The sequence below is a fragment of the Carcharhinus amblyrhynchos genome, chromosome 10, assembly GCF_965287045.1.
Source record: "Carcharhinus amblyrhynchos chromosome 10, sCarAmb.v2.hapA, whole genome shotgun sequence".
Lineage (NCBI taxonomy): Eukaryota > Metazoa > Chordata > Chondrichthyes > Carcharhiniformes > Carcharhinidae > Carcharhinus > Carcharhinus amblyrhynchos.
In genome coordinates, this window is record NC_137333.1 from 101,373,995 (window position 1) to 101,399,065 (window position 25,071).

At 46.9% G+C, this 25,071-nt stretch overlaps 2 protein-coding genes across 2 annotated transcripts in view; one reads left to right on the plus strand and one right to left on the minus strand.

The window, feature by feature from the left end:
* The window catches only part of pnpla4 (patatin-like phospholipase domain containing 4), a 38,273-nt gene extending 26,024 nt beyond the window's left edge, over positions 1-12,249 (minus strand). Inside the window, exons 1-2 of the mRNA XM_080197679.1 lie at positions 12,135-12,249; positions 6,823-7,007 (exon numbers count right to left, since the gene is read on the minus strand). Of these exons, the coding sequence (XP_080053805.1) occupies positions 6,823-7,002 (180 nt within the window). The 5' untranslated portion in view covers positions 7,003-7,007; positions 12,135-12,249. The remainder of the gene's footprint in view (positions 1-6,822; positions 7,008-12,134) is intronic.
* A 4,480-nt stretch (positions 12,250-16,729) lies between these two features.
* The window catches only part of clns1a (chloride channel, nucleotide-sensitive, 1A), a 44,730-nt gene continuing 36,388 nt past the window's right edge, over positions 16,730-25,071 (plus strand). The window contains exon 1 of the mRNA XM_080197671.1: positions 16,730-16,969. Within this exon, the coding sequence (XP_080053797.1) occupies positions 16,851-16,969 (119 nt within the window). The 5' untranslated portion in view covers positions 16,730-16,850. The remainder of the gene's footprint in view (positions 16,970-25,071) is intronic.

Below are 25,071 nucleotides of genomic sequence, written 5' to 3' on the forward strand. Positions count from 1 at the left end.
ACAAGTTAAAAGCCTTAGGATATACATACACCCTTCTCTCTCTGGCTGTGCACATGTTTGTGTGTTAAAATATACACATGGATCTATATCTGCCTCAGTCTCGGTGTCCATCCCTTTTTAGGATAAGAGGAAGCAAATTTAAAACAAAAGTTGAGGGGAAACCACTTCTCCCAAAGATTGTGAATCCGTGAATTCGCTACCCCAAAGTGCGATGGACACTGGGACAGTGAGTAAATTTAAGGAGGAGTTAGACAGATTTTTAATTGGTAATGGGTTGAAGGGGAATTGGGAATAAGTGGGATGAGGAGCAGATCAGCCATGATCGAATGGCAGACTGGACTTGATAGGCCGAATGGTCTAATTCTGCTCCTATATCTTATGAACTTAAGCTGATTCATTTCTCCACTTCTGTGGGGTCTCTGCATTCTCTACCTTAAGGAGCCCAGCGTGAATGGCTAAAGCTTTTATCTCAGGGCAGCAGCAGAAGGGAGAAGAATTAGAAAGATGGCAAGTTTGAATTTTAGGAAAAAGTAAAGAAAGAATTTGCATCTATATAGAACCTCTGATGACCCCTAGTGCTTTACAGCCATTGATGTACTTTTTTGAAGTTTATTCACTGCAGGAATCAGGTACACATCAAGCTCTCACAAATAAGAATTCAATAATGGGAAAAGAATCAGTTTTGTTGATATTGGGTAAAGAATAAATATTGACCACGGAGGATTTCCCTAGCTTCTTTGAAATAGTGGCCTTTGGATCTTTTGCACCCACCTGACAGAGCAGACAGGGCCTCAGTTTAGCCTCTTTAGCAGTGGTTAGCACTGCTGCCTCACAGCGCCAGGGACCCGGGTTCAATTCTAGCTCGGGTCACTGTCTGTATGTTCTCCCATGTCTGTGTGGGTTTCCTCTGGGTGCTCTGGTTTCCTCCCACAGTCTGAAAGACGTGCTGGTTACATGCATTGGCCATGCTAAATTCTCTCTCGGTGAAGCCGAACAAGTGCCAGAGTGTGGCGACTAGGAGATTTTCACAGTAACTTCATCACAGTGTTAATGCAAGCCTACTTATGACACTCATAAAAAAGTTTTAAACAAAAGATAATATCTCCCTCCAACAGTGTAGTGCTCCTTCAGTACGGTGCTGAATTGTCAGCTTAGATTATGTGCTTGGATCTTTGCGACGTGACTTGAATCCATAACAAGCAGACTCCAGAGGCGAGAGAGCTACCCACTGAGCCACAGCTAACTTTTCAAAAGTTTTTCCACCGTTTCAAGCCTGATTAAGTAACGGCTGTGTCATTATAGCTGCAATTTCTGATACTCTGGCATTATACATCAATGTGGATTACATGACAGTTCAGAGCACTCATCACAGCTTTGGTTACCACAATACAAAATGAATAAAGAGACCATGACCACAACATAAGCTGCATTACCACAAAACTAAAAATAAGACATTATTATTGGAGACTCAAATAAATAACTATTGATTTGCGCAGAAATAGTTAAGATGGATGAGTGAACACCATCACTACAACACTAAATATTTATGTAGTGCCTCTAATTCAGAAGGCTCTCGAATCTAACTGAGGTGCCCAGTTTTTTGGAGGGTGAAAATAGCAACAAAAAGTTTTCCACTTACTAGCGAGAAAACATAGGCCAGAATTCTCCAACCTCGCGCACCGGAGGCTGGGATTCTCCAGAGTCACTGCACGAAATGGAGATTTGGTTGTGTGCCAAATTCCCTGTTCTCACGGGTAGCAGCAGCAAGGGCTTGCGAGACCAGAGAATTCCAGCCATAATTTTAAGACTCGTACTAGAAGCAGAATACGGAGCCAGATTTTGTCATCAGTGGCAAAGTGATGGAGCTCACCACTGACCCCATAGAAAACAAAAGATGGAGCACAGTGTTTCCCAGGCATTCCTTTTGGTTAGAGAACGTATTTTTCAAATGGATTTCTCATGACGAGCCCCCATCTAAATTAACACGCTCACGATGCGCAAGTAATGAATGTAAATAGTGTTTTAATAATGCTTTTAAGAGAACAAGAGAATTACTTAAGAGCACTAATTTGAGGACTTGTGTAGGCAGTGATGAGGCAGAGCAGGCAAACCAGGGATAATGGGTAACTGCAACTCCACTAAAATTCTTTGTGCAATCATCAAACTGTTTCGATTGTGGTTGAAGGTTGCCTGTTAAGGATACAGATATACACAATCTCTTCACAGATCACATCCAACGCAGGCAGCAAATGGCTAAGTTGGTATTATCAGCAGTTTCCCCCGATTTAAATATTGAGCAGGATGCCACTGTAACTTAGATTATATAAAAACTTCTCATGCACATACAAGGTTACTTTCCTTCCATTTTATTACAGAGTACGTTTTCTTTATTTACTTGTTCACAACTTATGGCATCACTGGCTAGGCCAGCACTTTTTGCCCATCCCTAATTGCCCTTGGGAAGGTGTTGTTGAGCTGCCTTCTTGAAACGCTGCAATCTATTTTGTGTAGGTACACCCACAGCGCTATTAGGATTCTGACCCAGGAACGGTGAAATATTTAAGTCAGGATGGTGTGCCTGGACAGGAACCTGCAGATGCCCCTGTCTTTCCAGGCAGAAGTGTTCGTAAGTTTGGAAGGTGCTGTTGAAGGAGCTTTGCCGAGTTGCTGCAGTGCGCCTTATAGATAATGCACCTACAAGGTGGTGGAGGAGGTGAATGTGGAAGATGGTGGATAGCGTGCCAAACAGGCAGTTTGCATTGTTCTCAGTAGTGTCGAGCTTCTTGAATGTTCTTGGAGCTTCATTCAGCCAAGCAAATAGGAGCATTTCATCATACTCCTGACTTGTACCTTGTAGATGGTAGACAGCTTTGGGAGTCAGGAGATGCATTACCACAGAACTGCCAGCCTCTGATCTGCTCTTGTAGCCACTGGATTTACATTGCTGATCCAGTTCAGTTTCTGGTAACCCCAGAGTTTTGATGAGGAGGTGTATTCAGTGATGGCAATGTCATTGAATGTCAAGAGGAGATGGTTAGATTATATCTTGTTGAAAATGGTCAATGTTTAGCACTTGCATAGCGTAAATGTTACCTGTCCAGTTCTTACTGCATATACACACAGATTGCTTCAGTATCTGAGGAGTCGCAAATGGTGCGAACATCCAATTTTTGACCTTATGACAGAGCAAAGGTCATTGGTGAAGTAGTTGAAGATGGTCGGGCCTAAGACACTACTCTGAGGAACTTCCGCAGTGATGCCCTGGAACTGAGATGATTGACCTCCAACCACTACAACCATCTTCCTTAGTGCGCCAGGTATAACTCCAACCAGCAGAGTTTTCCCCGATTCCCATTGATTTTAATTTTGCTAGACTCATTAATGTTGCTCTCAGTCAAACGTCGCCTTGATGTCAAGGTCAGTCACTCTCACCTCACCTCGTGAGTTCATGTTTGGATCAAAGTTGTAATGAACACTGGGGCTGGGTGTCCTTGGCAAAATCTAAACTAAGGGTCAGCAAGCAAGGTTTTGCTAATTGCCACTTGAAAGCACTACTGAAGATAAATTCCACCACTTTGTTGGTGATAAAGAGAAGACTGATTGACCAAGTTTGTTTTATCCTAGTTTTTGTGTACAGGACGTACCTGGGAAATTTTCCACATTGCAGAGTCGATGCCAGAGGTTGGAACTATATTGGAACAGCTTGGCTCAGGATTTGACAGGTTCTGGAGCACAAGTCTTCAGTACTATTGCCAGAATGTTGTCAACTCCCATAGCCTTTGTAGTTTTCAATGTCTTTATCTGTGTCCTGATATCGTGTAGAGTGAATCGAATTGGCTAAAGACTGAAATCTGTGACAGTGGGGACCTCAAGAGGTGACCAAGATGGATCATCCACCCAGCACTTCTGGCTGAAGATGGTTGCAAATGCTTCATACCAACATATGAAATAGGAACTGTCTGCCATTTGGCCCCTCAAGTCTGCTCTCCCATTCAATAAGATCATGACTGATCCACTTGTATTTAAATTCCATGTTCCCATCTGCATTTCCCCCCTCCTCACCCAGATAACCTCTGATTCTCTTGCCTAACAAGAATCTATCTACCTCTGCCTTAAACACATTCAATGACCCCCACCTCCACCACCTTCTGAGGTAGAAAGTTCCAAAGTTGCACAAAAAATTTCTCGTCATCACTGTCCTAGAAGAGCAACCCCTAATTTTAGGGCCCCCCTTAGTTCTGGGCTCACCCACAAGAGAAAACATCCTTTCCATCCTCGACAAGATCATTCAGGATCTTCTTTACTTCAATCATATCAATCTTCATTCTTCTAAACTCCAGTGGAAACAAGCCCAATCTGTCCAGCCTTTCCCTATAAAACCCAATCTTTCTAGATACGAATCTAGTAAATCTCCACTGAAGCACTCCTTTTCTTTTGCATTGATGTGCTGGGCTCCACCGTCACTGAGGTTGGGGATATTCATAGAGCTTCCTCCTCCTGTTAGTTGTTGAAGTGTCCACCATCATTCACTTTGGGATGTGTCAGGACTGCAGAGCTGAGACATGATCTGTTGGTTGTGGAATCACTTAGCTCTGTCTAAAAACTTCCCTGTTTGGAATGCAAGTATTCCTGTGCTCTGGATTCACGGGATTGGCACCTCATTTTGCCTCGTCACGCAACTGGCATGCCCTCCTGCACCCAAGCTTAACCTCAAGGGAAATTAGGGATGGGCAATAAATGTTGACCTTGCTTGCAATGCACATCCCAAGAATTAATTTTTTTTACAAATAAAATTTTGTTCCTGCTGCTGGCTCGTGGAAACCTTGTTTTGAGTTGCTAGATATTTTGAAATGTATCCCGTTCAGCACAGCAGCACTGCCACATGGTATCTTCAATGGGAAGGCGGGACCATATCACCACAAGGACTGTGAGGTGGTCATTCCAACTGATGCTGTCATGAAAAGATGCATCTATGACAGGAGGGTTGGTGAGGACGAGGTCAAGTAGACTTTTCCCTCACCACTTGCTGCAGACCCAGTCCAGTAGTTATGTCTTGGTTATGCCCTTTAAGTCTTGGCCAGCTGAGTTGGTAGCGGTGCTTCTGAGCAACACTTGGTGATAGACAATGAAGTCCCCTAACCAATGCACATGCTGTGCCATTGCCACTCAGTTGTATCGAGCCACTACAAAGTCTAGAAGGGATGAGCAAAGACATAGAATACCCAGCTACGGCCTAGGCACTGGTAACAACAATGGCAAACCCAGCCATTAACCCTGCAACACCCTCCTTACTAAGATCTGGGAGCTTGTGCCACACTTGGGGGAGCTGCCCCACTAGTCAAGCAACAGCCTGATGTAGTCATTCTCATGGCATCATATTTAAATGTTTCTTAAGTGTTCAAAATGGAGGAGTACAGATTCATCAGCTGAGTGGAGACAATGGTAATCAGCAGGAAGTCTCCTTTCCCACGGTTTGACCTGATGCCATGAGATTCAATTGGGTCCAGCATCAATGTTGAGGATTCCAGGGGAATCTCGACTGTATACCACTGTGCTGCTATCTCTGCTGGGTCTGTCCTGCCAGTGTGACAGGGCATACCCAGGAATGGTGATGGTGGTGGTGGAGCATTGACTGGAAGGAATGATTCTGTGAGTTTGTCTGTTAGGCTGTTACTTGACTAGTAGGACAGCTCTCCTTATTTTGGCACAAGCACCCAGATCTTAGTAAAGATGTCTTTGCAGAGCGATAGGGCTGGCTTTGCCGTGCTGTTTGTGGTTCCCTAGTCAATGCTGTAAGGTGTGTCTGCCTGCTCATTCCTTTTAGACCTTGCAGCGGTTTGATACAACTGGGTGTCTTGCTACTGCAATTTCAGATCAACAATTAAAACCAAGGATACTAAAGAGGCCAGAATCAGAGGACAGCAAATAACTGAAGAGGGTTGTGGACTGTAAGTTTCAATAAGATCTCCTCTCATCCTTCTAAACTCCAAGTACAGACTCAGAGTCCTCAACCATTCCTGAAATGACAAGCTCTTCATTCCAGGGATCATTCCTGTGAACCTCCTCTGGATCTTTTCCAAGACCAGTACATCCTTCCTTAGATATGGAGCCCAAAACTGCTCACAATACTCCAAATGGGGTCAGACCAGAGCCTTATACAGCCTTAGAAGTACATCCCGGCTCTTGTATTCTAGCCCTCTCAACATGAATGCTAACATTGCATTTTATCTTCCTAACCGGTGGCACAGTGGGTTAGCACTGCTACCTCATGGTGCCAGGGACCAGAGTTCAATACGCGGCTTGAGTCAGTGTCTGGGTGGAGTTTGCACGCTCTCCCCATGTCTGCGTGTGTTTCCTCCGGTTACTCCGGTTTCCTCTCACAGTGCAAAGATGCGCAGGTTAGGTGGATTGGCCATGCTAAATGGCCCCTAATGTCAGGGGACTAGCTAGGGTACTGCATGGATATGGGGATAGGATGGGATTGAGTCTGCGCATTCTCCCCATATCTGCATGGGTTTCCTCCAAGTGCTCCAGTTTCATCCCATAGTCTGAAAGATGCGCTGGTTAGGCGCATTGGCCACGTTAAATTCTCCCTCAGTGTACCCGAGTGCCAGAGTGTGGCAACTAGGGGATTTCACAGTAACTTCATTGCATTGTTAACGTAAGCCTACTTGTGACACTAATAAATAAATAAAATGAGAAATCGAGTAAGCACCGTATGCAATATGGTGTGGGCATTTACATGCAAAGGTGCTGCATAATGGAATTCCAGGAATAAGTAATCCATGGAGCGGTACTTATTGTAACTCCTTTCTTACTCACCTCCAGTTTTTCAGGATGTAAAAGTAAAACAGCAGCAACCAGAGCTCCTCCAGAGGCTCCTGCATAGTTCTGGATTTTACTCAGCAATTTGTTTCCGTGTCTGTGAAGAGCAACTGCTGCCCCCAAGTGGTAAATCCCCAGAAATCCACAGGCACTGAAAGTCAGGTTCAGGGGGCACATATTCACTGCAAGAATGGAAAGAAAGAACAAGGTGAGGATCGTAAAATGAAGCATCCAAGCTCCCCCCCCAGCCAAGTTCCAGTGGTTAGCTGTAGCATCCCAGCTGTCAGTATTGGTGAGGACTGCTAAGTAACTCAGCATAGGCTGGTGTACTCCCTGTAGGTCCCTCCAGCATTGTTTCTCTCAGACTCACACTGACAGCAGGAGGGTAGTGTATTTTTAGCATCAAGTACACTTCCACAGCCTTTGCCAGCTAGTGGCATTGGCAGTTGCAGGTTCATAAAACCTTAAAGCAGAGAAAGTGGACATTTGGCCCATCAGCCTCATTAATTCTGCCCTTCCCCCTGAACACTGCAACTTGTTCATTTTTAAGCATATACTCGTTTTCCTTGTAAAGGTTACTATTAATTCTGCTTACCTGTGAAAGAAATGACCATTTTCCCTACTTTTTTTTGCAATTAAGGCAGTACGGTGGCACGGTGATTAGCACTGCTACTTCACAGTGCCAGGGACCCGGGTCACTGTCTGTGTGGAGTTTGCACATTCTCCCCTTGTCTGCATGGGTTTCCTCCGGGTAATCCAGTTTCCTCCCACACTCCAAAGTTGTGGGTGTTAGGTGCTAAATTGACCCTTAGTGTGCCAAGATGTGTGGGCGAGGGGTATTAGCAGGGTAAAAGCAAAATACTGCTTTTGTGACAATTATGAAGGGTCACAGGCTCAAGGTGAGAGGGGCGAGGTATAACTCCGATATCAGAGGGACTTTTTTTTACGCAGAGGGTGATGGGGGCCTGGAATGCGCTGCCAAGTAGGGCGGTGGAGGCGGACACGCTGGCATCGTTTAAGAACTAGCTGGATAGTCACATGAGCAGCCTGGGAATGGAGGGATACAAACGACTGGTCTAGTTGGACCAATGCGCAGCACAGGCTTCCTGTGCTGTACTGTTCTTTGCTCTTTGTTTGTTGTACTGCGGATGCTGGAATGTGAAACAAAAACAGAAAATGCTGGAAAATCTCAGCATGTCCGTCATCATCCATGGAGAGAGAATAGAACCGGCTTTGAGCCTGGATGACCCTTCGTCAGAGCTCAAAAATCAGCAGGATTGGGGTTGGGCATGGGTGAAGCGTTCTGATAGAAAATGGGTGCAGACTTGGTGGGCTGAATGGTCTCCTTCAGCACTGTATGGATCCTATTATTTTAAATTTGCATCCTTTTGCCAGTGGAAACAGTTTCTCCCCATTTACTATCAAAACTCTCATGATTTTGAATATTTTTACTAAATTGCCTCTTGATGAAAACAATCTCAGCCGTTCTTACATCTGCACATAACTGAAGTCCCTCACCCCTGGTACCACCAATAAGGTCAACCCCCCTTTGCACCATAACGAACATACGAATTAGGAGGAGAAGTAGGCCACTCGGCCCCTTGAGCCTCCTCTGCCATTCAATAAGATCTGATTGTGGCCTCAACGCCACATTCCTGCCTAATCCCCTAGCTAATGAAGGGCCAAACCTTCAGATCAACACAAAGGAAGAGCAAGTCAAAATATGATTACATTTTACAAGGAGCGGATCTGAAATCAGTTACAAGTCAGACCGTAAAAAGTAGAAGAGGTAAGCCATTTCGGCCCATCAAGTCTGCTCCACTATTCAATGAGATCATGACTGATCTAATATATATCAGCCTCAGCTCCACTTTCCCACCTTATCCCCGTAACCCTTGATTCACTTACTGATTACAAATCTGTCCAACTCAGCTTTGAATATACTTAATGATCCAGCCTCTACAGCATTCCGTGGTAAAGAATTCCACAGATTCACTACCCTCAGAGAAGAAATTCCTCTTCATCTCTGTCATAAATGGGTGATCCCTTACTTTGAGATTATGCCCTCTGGTCCTCGACTCCCACAACAGACAATAACCTCTTAGCATCTGTCAAGCCCTCTGAAAATTCCATACGTCTAAATAGGGTCACTCCCATTCTTCTAAACTCCAGTGAGTACAGGCCCAACCTACTCAACCTCTCCTCATAAGAAAATCCCTCCATATTTAGGATAAACCTAGTGAACCTTCTCTGGAATGCTTCCTTCCTTAGATAAGGGGACCAAAACTGTTCACAGTATTCCAGTGCGGTCTAGGTAGTGTCTTGTATAGTTTTAGCAAGATTTCTCTTTTTTTCATACTCCATTCCCTTTGAAATAAAGGACCTTAGCATCATGGTTCAGAATGCTCTGGCAGTGCATGACCGATGCTACAAAGCAGTAAAGGACATGGATCCATACACCATCTTCCACAACGTTGAGCTATCCCAAAGCATCTTATTGCCAATGAAATACTTCTGAAGTGAAGGTACCATTGTGAGGGAGCAATAATAAAACCCCATTGCTTACAGCAAGATCCCACAACCAACAAGGAGGTAATGACATGGCAGTTAAGAGACACATATTGGCTCAGGACACTGCCCAGGATTCCCTTAATCTTCTAATAGCATCATGGTCTTGTATACATGAAAGAATGAACAGGCCTACAGTTTACTACTGCTTCTGGAGGGCTGCAACCAAAGCCAAAAGTATTAACAGGGCTATTTAAAATGAAACCAAGTATACTACTTGATCAAATAAAAATACAATACTGCAGATGCTGGAAATCTGAAATAAAAACAGGAAATACTGGACAAAGTCTGGCAGCAACCGTGAAGTGAGAAACAAAGTTGATGTTTCGATTCCCGGTGACTCTTCTATATAACTACCTTGTACTTGTATAAGACTTTGGTTAGGCCTGATTTCAAACAATGCATGCAGTTTTGGCTGGTGACATATTTCGATGAGAGTCACAAGAATAAGAACCTTTAGTTACTCAGATAGACTTTATAAACTGAGTGTATTGACTTTACAGATTTCACCTAGACTTTGAAGTGATTTGAAGGCATGCTTATTTATTAATGTCACAAGTAGGCTTACATTAATGCTACGATGAAGTTACTGTGCAAATCCCCTAGTCGCCACACTGGCACCTGTTCGGGTACACCGAGGGAGAATTTAACATGGCCAATGCACCTAACCAGCACGTATTTCGGACTGTGGGAGGAAACTGGAGCACCCACAATGAGTAAGGATAGGCAACAACATCTCCTCCACGATCATCCTCAACACCAGTGCCCCACAAGGCTGTGTACTCAGCCCCCTACTATACTCCTTATACACCTATGACCACGTGGCCAAATTCCTCTCCAATTCGATTCTCAAGTTTGCTGACGACACTACCATAGTTGGTCGGATCGCAAACAATATCAAGACAGAGAATCCAGTGAACTGGTACGGCAACAGTAATCTCTCCCTCTACGTCAACAAACTGAAGACGTTTGTCATCGACTTTAGGAAGCGAAAAGAAAAACATGCCCAAGTCAACATCAACAGGGAACAAGTAGAAAGGATCGAGAGCTTTAAGTTTTTAGGTATCCAGATCATCAACAACCTGTCCTGCTTCCCCCATGCCAACATTATATTTAAGAAAGTCCACCAACTCCTTTATTTTCTCAGAAGGCTAAAAAAATTTGGCATGTCAGCTACGAATCTCACCAACTTTTACGGATGTACCATAGAAAGCATTCTTTCTGGTTGCATCACAGTTTGGTATGGCTCCTGCTCTTCCCAAGACCACAAGGAACTACAAAGGCAGACAAATTGTACAGTATGTGGTAGAATCCCTACAGTACAGAAGGAGGCCCATCAAGTCGATAACATCCAGAATCCCACCCAGGCCTTATTGCCATAACCCCACATATTCACCCTTCTAAACCCTTCAACTTAGCATAGCCAATCAACCTAACCTCTACATCTTTGGTCCATGCGAGGAAACCAGAGCACCCGGAGGGAACCCATGCAGACACAGGGAGAATGTGCAGACTCCACATAGACAATGACCCAAAGCTGGAATTGAACCTGGGACTCTGGCACTGAGAGGCAGCAATGCTAACAGTTGTGCCACCATGCCACCTAGTTTGACAGCCATAGCTAAGGTGTAGAGCAATATCAATTTAATGATGATGCCACTTTTCAAAACAGCACCGCCAATATGTTTTCCTTCATCCTCAATCGTGGTTTTCCACCCACACACCTGACGATTGGTCATCCAGACTCAAAACATTGGCTCTATTCTCTCTCCACAGATACCATCAGATCGGCTGAGATTTTCCAGCATTTTCTGTTTTTGTTTCAAATTAGAGCATCCGCACGCAATATCAATATTACTTATCCTGGCCTACATCCTTGCAAAATACATTTCATTGACTGTAAAACATATTGGAGGGTCCCAAAAGGCAATATTAGTGCTGCTCCAGGAATTGAAGATCCATTGCCATAACTCAATGCTGTGGGCAGCCCTGGAGGAAAATTACCAACACTACTTCTGTCATTTTTCTTGAATTCTTCTCTTTTTCAGATATTAAAACGTTGGGGTGGGGGGGGCAACTAATAGCTGGAGCTGGTGTGAGAAGGCAAGTTGAGAAAATTGTTGAGTCCCCTGCTGGCATCTCCACATCATGGCAAGCCATGGGATGAAATCCCCATTTAATCAAACACAATGCTGGATAAAGTCAGGAGAGAGAAACAGAGTTAACTTAAAACATTGGCTCTATTCTCTTTCTCTAGGTGTTGCCAGACTTGCTGAAATTTCCAGCATTTCGTTTTTGAAATTGTTAACGCCAGATTGGCAATGTTGACTCTATTTCTCTCTCTCCACAGATGAGTTTCAGATTTCCAGCGACCACAATACTTCGCTCCTGTACATTTAATCCATCGTTAGCACTGCAGTCTCACAGCACCAGGGACCCAGGTTTGATTCCCGGCTTGGGTCACTTTCTGTGCAGAGTTTGCACATTATCCCCATGTCTGCATGGGTTTCCTCTGGGTGCTCCGGTTTCCTCCCACAGTCCGAAAGACATGTTGGTTAGGTGCATTGGCCATGCTAAATTCTCCGTCAGCATACCCAAACAGGCACCAGAGCGTGGCAACTAGGGAACTTCCACAGTAACTTCACTGCAGTGTTAATGGAAGGCTACTTGTGACACTAATAAATAAACTTTAAACTTTATGAATGCAGTGGGTTGTGAGGCGATGTGCAACGTAGACTCACCATGCTAAGGGAGAGATCAGCAGTGCTAAGCCATGGGGGGGGTTGACAGGAGTTTAAAAAGCCTCGGGCCGGGGCAGCTTGTCTCTGGCGGCTTCCTGATCCTGATCCCAGTAGTTGCAGCAAGAGCTGCAGGCTGACATTGGGCGGCTCTGCTCCCACCCAGGCCACAGGCTCCACCCCGGCGCCGCTTGCTGAAGGCCGCACATGGCAACCGGGGCGGGGCCTCCTCGGACACACCCCTCGCTCAATCCCCGCCCATTCACTCAGACACCGCCCCCTCACCAACTCCGCCCAAGCCCTCAATCCCGGCCCATTCACAGACCCCGCCCACTCACAAACCACGCTCCTCACACTGACTCCGCCCAATCCCTCGAAAACTCCGCCCCTTCTCCTAAACTTCGCGTCCTCCCTCGAACACCGCCTCCTCTCCCTCGGACCCCGCCCATCTCAGGGACCCCGCCCTCTCACTCAGACGCCGACCCCGCCCCTCTCATAGACCCCGCCCTCTTCCCTGGACCCCGCCCCCTGCCTCCGGCCCAGCCCCTTCGAACTGACTCCGCTCCTCCTCAAACTCCGGCCCTTCAGATCCCGCCGCCTCACTCAAACTCCGCCCGTTCACTCAAACTCCGCCCCTTCACTCAAACTCCGCCCTTCGCTCTGGCTCCGCCCCGTTCTCTGACTCCGCCCCTCACTCTGACACCGCCCCTTCACTGACTCCGCCCCCTCATTCTGACTCCGCCCCCTCAGTCTGACATCCCCTCCCACTCTGACTCCGCCTTTCACCCTGACCCCGCCCCCTCACTGACTCCGCCTCTCCTTCTGACTCCGCCCCCTCACTCTGTCTCCGCCCCCTCACTCTGACTCCGCCCCCTCGGGTGCTGCAGGTGGGGGTCAAAGCTGATTGTCGATGTTGTCCCGCTCCCTGGCCGTTGACTCTATTATACCTCCCAGCCGCTGGGCGGCGCTGCGCTGGCTGAGTTGGTGCTGGAGGCTGGACTAAATTTACTTTAAAATGTCCTGGATCCCCACTGAAAGTCCTATAGAAACATAGAACATAAAATAAAAGAGCAGGATGAGGCCACTCAGCCCACGAGTCTGCTCCAACTTTCATCATGATCATTGCTAATTGTCCAACTCAATAGCCTAATACTGCTTTCTCCCCGTAACCTTTGACCCCATTTCTCCCATGTGCGATATCCAGCTGCCTCTTGAATACATTCAATGTTTTGGTATCAACTACTTTCTGTGGTAATTCCACAAGCTCACCACTCTTTGGGTGAAGAAATGTCTCCTCACGTCTGTCCTAAATGGTCTACCCCGAATCCTCAGACTGCGACACCTGGTTCTGGACTTCCCCACCATTGGGAATATCCTCCCTGCATCTAGCCTGTCTCGCCTAATTAGAATTTTATAAGTATGAGATCCTCCCCTCATTCATCTGAACTCCAGTGAAAACAATCCTGTGAATCAAACCTGGGACCCTGATGCTAAGAGACAGCAGTACTAACCATTGTGTCACCATGCCGCTTCAGGGGTGTGGAGTACAGGGCTGTGAGTCAAGTGCATGAGGATGGGATTCAAAGGGACATTTGGGTGTCTTTGGTACAGCATGACCAAGATGGGGTTTCGTGAGGTGTAAGTCCTGCCTCACAAATGTGTTTGAATTATTTGAGGAGCTATCTAAGTGTGTAGACAAAGGTAGAGCAGTTGCTGTCATATACATGGTTTTTAGTAAGGTGCTTGATAAGGTTCCCCATGGTAGGCTCATGAAGAAAGTAAGGAGGTGTGGGATAGAAGGAAATTTGGTCAATTGGTTAAGTAACTGGTTGTCTCATAGAAGCCAGAGGGTGGTGGTGGTGGAGGGAAAATTTTCAGACTGGAGGCCAGTTACCAGCAGTGTACCATAGAGATCAGTGCTGGGTCCTCTGCTTTTTGTGATTTTTATCAATGACTTGGAGGGGGGGGCTGAAGGGTGGTTTAGTAAATTTGCTGATGACACCAAGATTGGTGGAGTAGTAGATGAGGTAGAGGGCTCTTGTAGGATGCAAAGAGACATTGATAGGATGCAGAAAAGTGGCAGATGGAGTTTAACCCTGATAAGTGCGAGGTGATTCATTTTGGTAGGACAAACTTGAATGCAGATTACAGGGTCAACGGCAGGGTTCTGAGGAATGTGGAAGAACAGAGAGATTTTGGGGTTCATATCCACAGATCTCTGAAGGTTGCTGCTCAAGTAGATAGAGCTGTGAGGAAGACTTATAGTGTGTTAGTGTTTATTAACAGGGGGTTTGAGTTTAAGAGCCATGGGGTTATGCTGCAACTATACTAGACCTTGGTGAGACCACATTTGGAATATTGTGTGCAGTTCTGGTCACCTCACTATAAGAAGGATGTGTAGCATTGGAGAGAGTGCAGAGGAGATTTACCAGCATGCTGCCTGGTTTGGAGAATAGGTCTTATGAGGAAAGGTTGAGGGAGCTGGGGCTTTTCTCTTTAGAGTGAAGGAGGATGAGAGGCAACTTAATAGAGGTTTATAAGATGATGAGGGGGATAGAGTGGATGTGCAGAGACTATTTCCTCAGATGGATGTAGTTGTTACTAGGGGGCATAACTATAACATTCATGGTGGGAGATATAAGAGGGATGTCTGAGGTAGATTCTTTACTCAGAGAGTGGTTGGGGTGTGGAATGCATTGCCTGCTGTGATAGCGGAGTCGGACACTTTAGGAACTTTCAAGCAGTTATTGGATAGGCAGATGGAAAACACCAGAATGATAGGGAGTGGGATAGCTTGGTCTTGGGTTTGAACATAGCTCGGCACAACATTGAGGGCTGAAGGGTCTGTACTGTGCTGTACTGTTCTGTGTTCTATGGGATGAATGACCGTCTTAAGAACATAAGAACATAAGAAATAGGAGCAGGAGTAGGCCTTCTATGTTATATCATTTCTATTGCTTGAATTTGTATAGTTGCAGCAACATCTCTACTTTTATACTCCAGACTCCTTGAAATAAAAGCCATTGTCTTCCCTATTCGCTTCTGTACCTGAATGCTAACTTTCTGGGTTTCATGAACAATGAGCACCTCAAGTTCATTTGTGTTATCATGGGGCATTCTATATAGTTCCATTCTCCTGAAAGTACACTCCCAACTTCCTTCCACCTGCTGTGTCGAAGGGTCATCTAGACTTGAATCGTTGGCTCTATTCTCTCTCCATAGGTGCTGTCAGACCTGCTGAGATTTTCCAGCATTTTCTGTTTTTGTTCCTTTCACCATATTTCATTTATAATTACAAATTATTGGCTGCATTGTGACATTTCTTTGCTGCAACTATATCAGCCAAGTGGCATCTTGTTAAGGTAAAGAGATATCTAGAACTGGCAGTTTGAGTATCCTTTAGGGGTGGCATGGTGACACAGTGGTTAGCATTGCTGTCTCAGTGCCAGGGACCTGGGTTCAAGTCCCGGCTTGGGTCACTGTCTGTGTGGAGTTTGCACATTCTCCCCGTGTCTGCATGCGTTTCTTCCAGGTATTCCAGTTTCTTCCCACACTCCAAAGATGTGCGGGTTAGATGGATTGACCATGATAAATTGTCCCTAGTTTCAGGGGATTAGCAGGGTAAATATGTGGGGTTACAGGAATAGGGCCCGGATGGGATTGTGGTCAGTGCAGACTCAATGGGCCGAATAGCCTCCTTCTGTACTGGAGGGTTCCATGTTCTTTCCACCTGCAAATGGGGGTGACCTGTAATGACACCTCCAAGCCGCAAGACGGTGCTGTTTTGCTGTAATTGCACCATCGGCCATGAATTTTAATAATACCTCCCAGCCACTGGTCATGCTGAAATTACACCAATTATCATTATACTGTATTATATAAATATTCCAATGCCGTTGTGCTGTAATTATACATCGCGGACCTCGACGGCGTGATACTATGATAAATTGTACCATATAATGGGTTGCAATGATACCTCCCGGCCGCTGGCGGCGCTGTAATATAAATATCACCGATGGAGGCGGGCTGTATTGATACTTCCCGGACACTAGCGGCGCTGTAATACGGTTAATATCACCAAATGCGGTGAGCTGTATTGATATCTCCCGGGCACTGGTGGCGCTGTAACACAGTATAATCGCCCCCGGCGGCGCTGTAATATAAACAACGCCGATAGCAACAAGCTGTTAACACTGATGGTGGTGTCTTGTAATCATGCCTCCACGCCACTGGCGGCGCTATCACGCCGTTAATAACCCCAATGGCGGCGGAATGTTGTAATGGTCCCTCCAAGCCGTTGGCGGTGCTGTCATGCCAATAATAACACCGATGGCGGTAGGCTGTAATGATGCCTCCAAGCTGCCTGGGAGCGCTGTCACAACGGTGACAGATGGCGGCGGGATGCTGTAATGATGATTCCAGGCCGCTGGTGGCGCTGTCACGCCGGTAATAACCCCAATGGCGGTGGGCTGTAATGATCCCTCCAGGCCGCTGGTAGCGCTGTCACGCCGGTAATCGTTCCAATGGCGGTGGGCTGTAATGATCCCTCCAGGCCGTGGGTGGCGCTGTGCTCCGCCGGAAGCGGGCCCTGGTTGCTGGGGGACAGTTTCCGGGAGGCTTGCGGGCGGGAGCCGCATGGAGCGCTGAGGCTGAGCTCCGAGCACCGAGCCCCGCATTCTGACGGTGTGTGGTCCCGCGCAGGGCTTGTCGCCGGCCCCCATGGTCTTCCTCAGGTGTTTCCCGCCCCCGGCCGAGGGAGTCAGGCTCCAGCAGGCGGAGATCGCGGCGGTCCTGGACGGCAAAGGCCTCGGCACCGGCACCCTGTACATCGCCGAGAGGTGAGAGGGCGGCCGGAGGCGCTGGTGGGGGGTGGGGTGCTGAGGGGGAACGGGTCAGGGACAGGGGGAGGAGGGGGACGGAGAGGAGGGACAGGGGGAGGAGGGGGACGGAGAGGAGGGACAGGGGGAGGAGGGGGACGGAGAGGAGGGACAGGGGGAACGGGGGGAGGGGGGACGGAGAGGGGAGGGGGAACGGGGGGAGGGGGGACAGAGAGGGGAGGGGGAACGGGGGGAGGGGGGACGGAGAGGGGAGGGGGGGACGGAGAGGGGGGAGGGGGGATGGAGAGGGGGGGGAACGGAGGGGGGGATGGAGGGGGGGGGAACGGGGGGAGGGGGACGGAGAGGAGAGGGGGAACGGGGGGAGGGGGACGGAGAGGGGGAACGGGGGGAGGGGGACGGAGAGGAGAGGGGGAACGGGGGGGAGGGGGACGGAGAGGAGGGGGGGAACGGGGGGAGGGGGGACGGAGGGGGGGGAACGGGGGGAGGGGGGACGGAGGGAGGGGGACGGAGAGGAGAGGGGGAACGGGGGGGAGGGGGACGGAGAGGAGGGGGGGAACGGGGGGGACGGACAGGAGGGGGAGGGGGTGGAGGGGAGGGGGGAGGAGAGGAGGGGGGACGGAGAGGGGCAGAGGAGGGGGGATGGAGAGGGGCGGAGGGGACGGAGAGAGGAGGGGGGAGGAGGAGGGGGGACGGAGAGAGGAGAGGGGACGGAGAGGAGGGGAGGGGGGACAGAGAGGAGGGGAGGGGGGATGGAGAGGGGGGGCAGGGGGAGGAGGGGGACCGAGAGCGGTGGGAGGAAAGTAGGGGGAAGAAAGAGGAGAGGGAATAGAGCAGGGAGGAAAGAGTTGGGGAAGGGGGAGAGGGGAAGAAAGCAGAAGGAGACGGGCAAAAAGAGCAGGGGAGGGGGAGAAAACTTGTGGGAGGAAGTTGGGGGGCACTGAGGGGGAACAAGCAAGCAGTGGAGGGAGAGGGAGCAAGTGCAAGCTGGAGGAAGGGTGACTGGTGGAGAGAATGAGTGACGGAAGTGAAGGATAGTGAGTAGGTTAAGAACAAATGGAGATGGAGGCAGGGGAGAAAAAGGGTATGATGAAGATGAGAAGACGGGTTGAGGATAGGAGGGGGCAGAGCGCCTTTACAGGAGCATCATCAAACAGTATGACACCGGTTCACACATCGAGTGTAGATTTCTGAAAGCTTTGTCAAAGAGCTTTAAAGGAGTATCTTAAAAAAGGAAAGTGAGGTGAATAGGTGTGGGGAGGGAATTTCAAAATTTAGGGCCAAGATAACTGGAAGCATGGTCACCAATGGTGGGATGAATAAAATCGGGAATGCAGAAGAAGCCAGAATTAGAGGACCACACATACCTGAGGGTGTGTGGCGCTGAGTAGATCACAAAGTTAGGGAGGGGCAAGGCCATGGAGAGATTGAAGTCAAGATCTTGTTTGTCTGGAGCCAGCGTAGGCTAGTAGGCAAAGGGGGATTAGGACGGGCTGTTGCAATCTAAGGCATGGACAGAAGAGTTCAGCCTGTGGGATACCAGCCAGGAGTGCATTGGAATAGGCGAGTTTACAGAAAATGAGGGAGAAAATGATGGTTTCAGCAGTAGATGAGCTGAGGTGGTGACTGAGTTCGGGTGATGTTGCAGAGGTGGTAATGGAGTCTTAGTTGTGCATGAACATGAGGTCAGATGCTTATCTTGGGGTCAATTGTGTCAGCAAAGTTGCAAACTGTGTGGCTTAACAATCAGTAACTGGGAATGGAGTCTGGAGCAGGAACCGAAACGATGGTTCCAATCCTCCCAATATTGGAGGGAACTTGTGCTCATCTTGATGTGCAGTCTGACAAATTAGCAAAGGTGTGGGAGAGGACAGTGATGCTGAATTGGGGATCTTCAGCGTCCGTGTGAATATGAATGCTGTGCCTTTGGCTGATGTCACTGAGGGGTGACGCGTGGATGAGAAATAGGAGAAGGACACGGATAGGTCCTTGGGAGACACCAGAGGTAACAGGGCAGGAGCAGGAAGAGAAGACATTGCCGGAGATTCGCTAGCTACCGTAAGAATAGAGTGCAGTCTCTCTCAGCTGGATGACAATAGAGAGGTGTTGGAGGAGAATGGCGTGGTCCGTAATGACAGTGGCTGCAGAAGGCAAAGAGGGAAGATTTATCCTGCATTGTGACTGATCAGAGCTACTTTGATACTATTTCATTCATGGGACATGGGTATCATTAGCTGGCCAGCGACTATCCCCAAGGCAGTTGAGAATCAGCCACATTGCTGTGGCTGTGCATCACATATAGGCCAGACTGGGTAAGGATGGCAGATTTCCTTCCCTAAAGGACATTATTGAACCAGATGGGTTCTTCCAACAATTGACAATGGTTTCATGGTCATTCGTAGATTCTTAATTCCAGATTTTTTTATTGAATTCAAATTCCACCATCAGCCAACATGGGATTTGAAGTCGACTCCCCAGGACATTAGTTGAGTTTCTGGACTGATAGCCTAATAATACCTGTACTGAGGCAGGGTGGAAATCTAATTGCAGGAATTCAAACGTGGGATTCTGGGAAAGGGGGTGCTGAAATGGGATGACATTGAGGGAAAAGCAGTGAGAGCGGGATGTTGATGAGGGGATCAGGATATTGAATTCGATGATCAAAATGAATGGCGGAGTAGGGTCAAAGAGCTGAATGGCCTACTCCTGCTTCTAATTTCTATGTTTCTAAATGGGAGATTCAAAGAGAATGGTGTTAGAGGGTTCAAAGTGGGGAGGGTTGCTTGCTGGACACAGAAAAGGGGGCCTCGGAAGATCTCAGACGCCTTTGGATAGAAACCAATTTTCACTTCAAATTATACAAAGGTGAAGAAGTTTGCTGTAAGCGTTTTATTATTCATTGTCAGGATGTAAACAATTTTTACTCCTCATCTTGAGGGTGGGTAGTGGCCCCTTGCAGGAGAGAATTAAGTGTTAACCATGTTGATATGCATTTGCAGTCACATCGACCAGAGTATGTGATTTGATTTATTATTATCTCATATATTAGTATACAGTGAAAAGTATCATTTCTTGCACGCTATACAGACAGAGCATACCATTCCTGGAGAAGGAAACGAGAGTGCAGAATGTGGTGTTACAGTCATAGCTAGGGTATAAAGAAAGTTCAACTTAATGCAAGGTAAGCCTGTTCAAAAGCCTGACAGCAGCAGGGAAGAATCTTCTTGAACCGGTTGGTACGTGATCTCAGACTTTTGTATTTTTTCCCAATGGAAGAAGATGGAAGAGAGAATGTACAGGGTGCATGGGTCCTTAATTATGAGTTAATTATGGGAGAGCAAGAACAACAGGTTTCCTTCTGGAAGGAGCATCAGTTAACCAATGGGGACTTCAGCAACAATGGGATAGCTTCACAGTTACTTTTACTGATCCCAGCACTTTGCTTCCAGCTTTTTAAAGATGAGTTTAAATTATCAAGCAGCGATGTTGGTCTTTGAGTTTGCATCATCTGGGTTATCAGTCCAGCAACATAACCACTGCTGTACTTACATTTTAAAGAAGGAAATAACTTTAATGCATTGCATGATTGCTATTGAAAGGGTACAGAGGAGATTTACAAGGATGTTGCCTGGACTGGGAGGCATGCCTTATGAAGTTAGGTTGAGGGAACTGGGTCTCTTTTCCCTGGAGAGACGTAGGTTGAGAGGCAACCTGATAGAGGTTTATAAAATGTTGAGAGGAATAGATAGGGTGGATTCTCAGAGGCTATTTCCCCGGGTTGAAATGGTCGCTACGAGAGGACACAGTTTTAAGGTGCGGGGAGGAAAGTACATAAGTGATGTTAGGGGTAAGTTTTTCACTCAGAGGGTGGTGAGTGAATGGAATCGGCTGCCGTCAGTGGTGGTGGAGGCGAACTCGCTGGGGTCTTTTAAAAGACTTCTGGATGAGTATATGGGGTTTTATGGGATTGGGGGTTATAGATAGGTGTTGATGTGATCGGCGCAACTCGTGGGCCGAAGGGCCTGTTTGTGCTGTAGTGTTCTATGATCTCGCACCTTAAGCAACTCACTTTGTCAACGTCAAATGTGTACCATTTACAAGATGCATTGCAGAAATTCGCCAAAGATCCTTGGACAGCACCTTCCAAACCCATGACCACGTCTCGAAGGACAAGGGCAGCAGATAAATGGGAACACCACCACCTGCAAGTTCCCCTCCAAGACACACACCCACCATCCTGGATTAGAAATATATCGCCGTTCCTTCGCGGTCGCTAGGTTGTTCTGATGAAGGGTCAATAGCTTGAAATGTTAGCTCTGTGTCTGATAGAAACATGTTTTTAGTGAGGAGCTGAAGGAGATCAGCGTTAGTAAAGAAATGGTTTTGGGGAAATTGATGGGATTGAAAGTGGATAAATCTCCAGGTCCTGATAATCTTCATCCCAGAGCACTTATGGTAGTGGCCCTGAAAATACATCCATTGGTGGTTATTTTCCAAAATTCTTTGGACTCTAGACAGGTTCCTATAGATTGGAGAGTAGCTAATGTAAACCCGCTATTCAAAAAGGTAGGTAGAGAGAAAACAGGGAACTTTTGACCAGTGAGCCTTACGTCAGTACTGGGGGGAGCTGCTAGAGTCCATTATCAAGAATTTCGTAACTCAGCATTTGGAAGGCAGTGGTATAATCAGACAAAGTCAGTTTGGATTTACAAAAGGGAAATCATGCTTTACAAATCTATTGGAATTCTTTGAGGATGTAACTAATAGAGTTGACCAAGGAGAACAACTTAATGGGGCTTATTTAGACTTTGAGGCCTTCCAACAAGGTCTCACATAACAGACTGCTATGTAAAGTTAAAGCACATGGGATTGCAGGTAATGTCTAGAGGTGGATAAAAAGCTGGTTAGCAGATAGGAAGCAAAGAGTTGGCATAAATGGGTCTTTTTGGCAATTCACCAAAGATCCTTAGAACCTTCCAAACGCACAATTACCCCTTCTTACCAAGCACTACTTCACCTGAAGGGAGCATTTGGTATTCACATCCTCTGCACAGCTGAAGGTTTATTTATATTTTTTCATCCTCCACTAGCTCCCTTGACGTATCAGGCATTTGACTCTGCACAGTTAGTATCGGAACAGCAGCTTGCTGCTTGATCAGTGCCTGAATGGGAGTTTCTATCTAAGTTACTTCTGAAGACAGCGCTGTGTATTCTGATGTGCCAGTTGCTGTGTCCCAGCATATGCACTGCATGCATAAATGATGCTAGCAGCTTCTTGCCAGAGGCAGGGATCTTTGGTGGGCCTATTGAAACCAGGGAGTGGGCTGGTGCCTTGCTCTTGGAATAATGCTGACCGTACAGTTTGTTGACAATACTACTTGTGTGAAAATGTAAATGGATTATTGTTTGGCCTGAAGACTGGATTCACATTTTCGCTATTCATCGGCTCATGCGGCTCACAGCTGATGTAACCCAATAAAGATCCTCCTCAGAATGCTGATGTCTTTCCAGGATACAGTGCAATCTGCATGAATTTTCTACCGTCTACACTGTCTCTTCCTCCCTCCTCCCTCTCCTCTCACTTTCTCTCTCTCCCTCCCTACCCCTCTGCATGGTGGTAATGTTAGTAGACCAGAAAGCCAGAAGCCTGGTCTACTTGTCCCGAGACATGAGTTCAAATCCCACTTCAGCGGCTGGAATTTACAATTACAATGCTATAAGTTTAATAGCTAGTGTCAGTAAGGGCAATCATGAAACTGGCGGATTGAGGCAAAAACCCATCTGGTTCGCTCATGTCCTTCAGGGAAGGAAATCTGCTGTCCTCACCTGTGACTCCAGTCCACAGCAAAGTGGTTGACTCTTAACTGCCCTTTGAAGTGACTGAGCCACTCTGTTGTATTCTGATGGTAATTAGGAATGAGCAATAAATACTGGCCTTGCCATTGACACCACACCTCATGAATGATTATAAAGGCACCCAGCACTGAAGAGAGTTATTCAGCCCATCTGTGCTTGAATCGGGAGGAATGTATTACTCAATGGTTTTTGAAGTGGGTTAAAACTACCACCCCACCCTCCCACGCAGCACCCTCATTCCCTTCTGTAATCCTTTAAACTTTTGGTTGGTCACTTACCATGCCCCCCACTTGAGTTATTTCATTTAAGTTCAGTCAAAGTTTTCTCCAAATCATTTAATTTTTTTCTCTCATAATACCTAGGATCTACTCTGTAGGAGAAGTTTTGTCTTTCATTCCAGCCTGTGTGGGAATAATCTGCATCTTTTATACTGCATGCAGTTAGTGACATGAGAATGCTAGTGGCTGCTATTTAAAAGTTTGCCTTGGTGTGTATTTTTTTGTCCCATTTGAGGTGAGGGTTGTTCTTGCTGAAGAACTAAACACAATTTATTGAGGGCAGTTAGTGCCAGCGTTAAGCGCAGGTTATGTGTAAGTGTGTATATCTATACCGTTCTTTGCATTTCAGAATCAGTTGGGTTATTGTGCCAGTTCTCATTGTGCTGAATATCTCCCGTTTAGTATTGAACTGCAGGGAATTGTACACGGGCAGTGAATGTGCCTTCTGTAAAGCTGCCAATTTGGCTGTCAAGCTGATTTAATGTCAGTGCAAAGTCTGAAGGACAACAATACCAAAAATATATAGGATGCTATAAGCGGGATAAGGGTTCAGCGTGCCCACAGGTAGACACGGAACAACAGCTCTGACACTACATGCCATTGCAGTCTGTCTCTGTATCTAGATAGCAACCAGATTGTACCATGAATTATAAAGTGTGCGCATGAGGTTTAAAGTAAGGCACTTTTCTTTAACGTTTTGAGCTCCAGTCTAGCACCCCCCTGTATCACCGCTTCTCACAACAGCAGGCACCCCCGTAGCTTCTCTAATTCGGTGTTCAGTTAATTAAAAGCACTGCTCGTGTCCTCTGGGTGCATGTCCACGAGGAATTTGAGAATATTCTGAGTGTACACAGACAGAAGTAGCACCTGGAGCAGGGAACAGTAATAACGTGAATCGTACGGCACGTACTGCTCTTTCAAGGTGTTTGGAAAAAAACTGCTAGAATTTTGGGGCGCTCAGCTGAGAAAGAAAAATCACTGCATTTATATAGCGTCTTTCACAACCTCAATGTCCTAGAAGCATCTTAATGAAGTAATTTTGCAGTGTGGTTGCTGTGAAGTGTTTAGGAAATGCAACAGCCAATCTGTACACATCAAATGCCCTGAAGCAATGATTTGGTAATGTCCCAAGCAACCTGTTTAAATGATGTTGGCTGAGGAATCAGTTGGCCAGGTTCCTGGAGTAAGTTCCCATAATATACAATTAGTCTAATAGGCCGAGCTACTCTCATTCTAAAGGTGGCACCTCAGACAGTGTAGCACTCCCTGAATACTGCACTGGAGTGTCAGTCTAGATTTTTGTGCTCAGGTGTCTAAATCTACAGTTTTTTGACTCAGGCCCTAGTGCCACACACCCTGCTGATGATTTAACGAGATGGCGAGAAGATCACAGAGTACATTCATGCCCGGTTTATAGAATCCCTGCAGTGCAGGAGACGGCCATTCAGCCCATCGAGTCTGCATCGACCGCAATCCCACCCAGGCCTTATCCCCGTAACCGCACGTATTTACCCAGCGAGTCCCCCGACACTCAAGGGCAATTTAGCCTGGCCAATCCACCTAACTCTCACATCTTTGGACTGTGCAAAGAATCCGGAGCACCCAAAGTAAACACAGGGAGAACGTGCAAACTCCACACAGGCAGTGACCCAAGCCGGGAATCAAACGGGGGTCACTGGTGCTGAGACAGCAAGGCTAACCACTGTGTCACCGTGCTGCCCTAATATGTATGTTATACATCATCTTATTCCAGAATTTTGTTTCTACTTCCTGAGGAGCACTTTCCATGTGTAGGACGTTCTTCGTGTGAACTAGTTTAAACCCCTATCTGTTTTATTCCCGTGGCTTGAGTAAATAATTTGCCATTTAGAGTTGTATGTCACCTCCTTAAGAAGCGATAAAACCTAAGTTTTGCGACTTTGCTTCCAAGCTCATTTTTCTGATGTTGTAACATTGGTTTGTCTTTCTGAG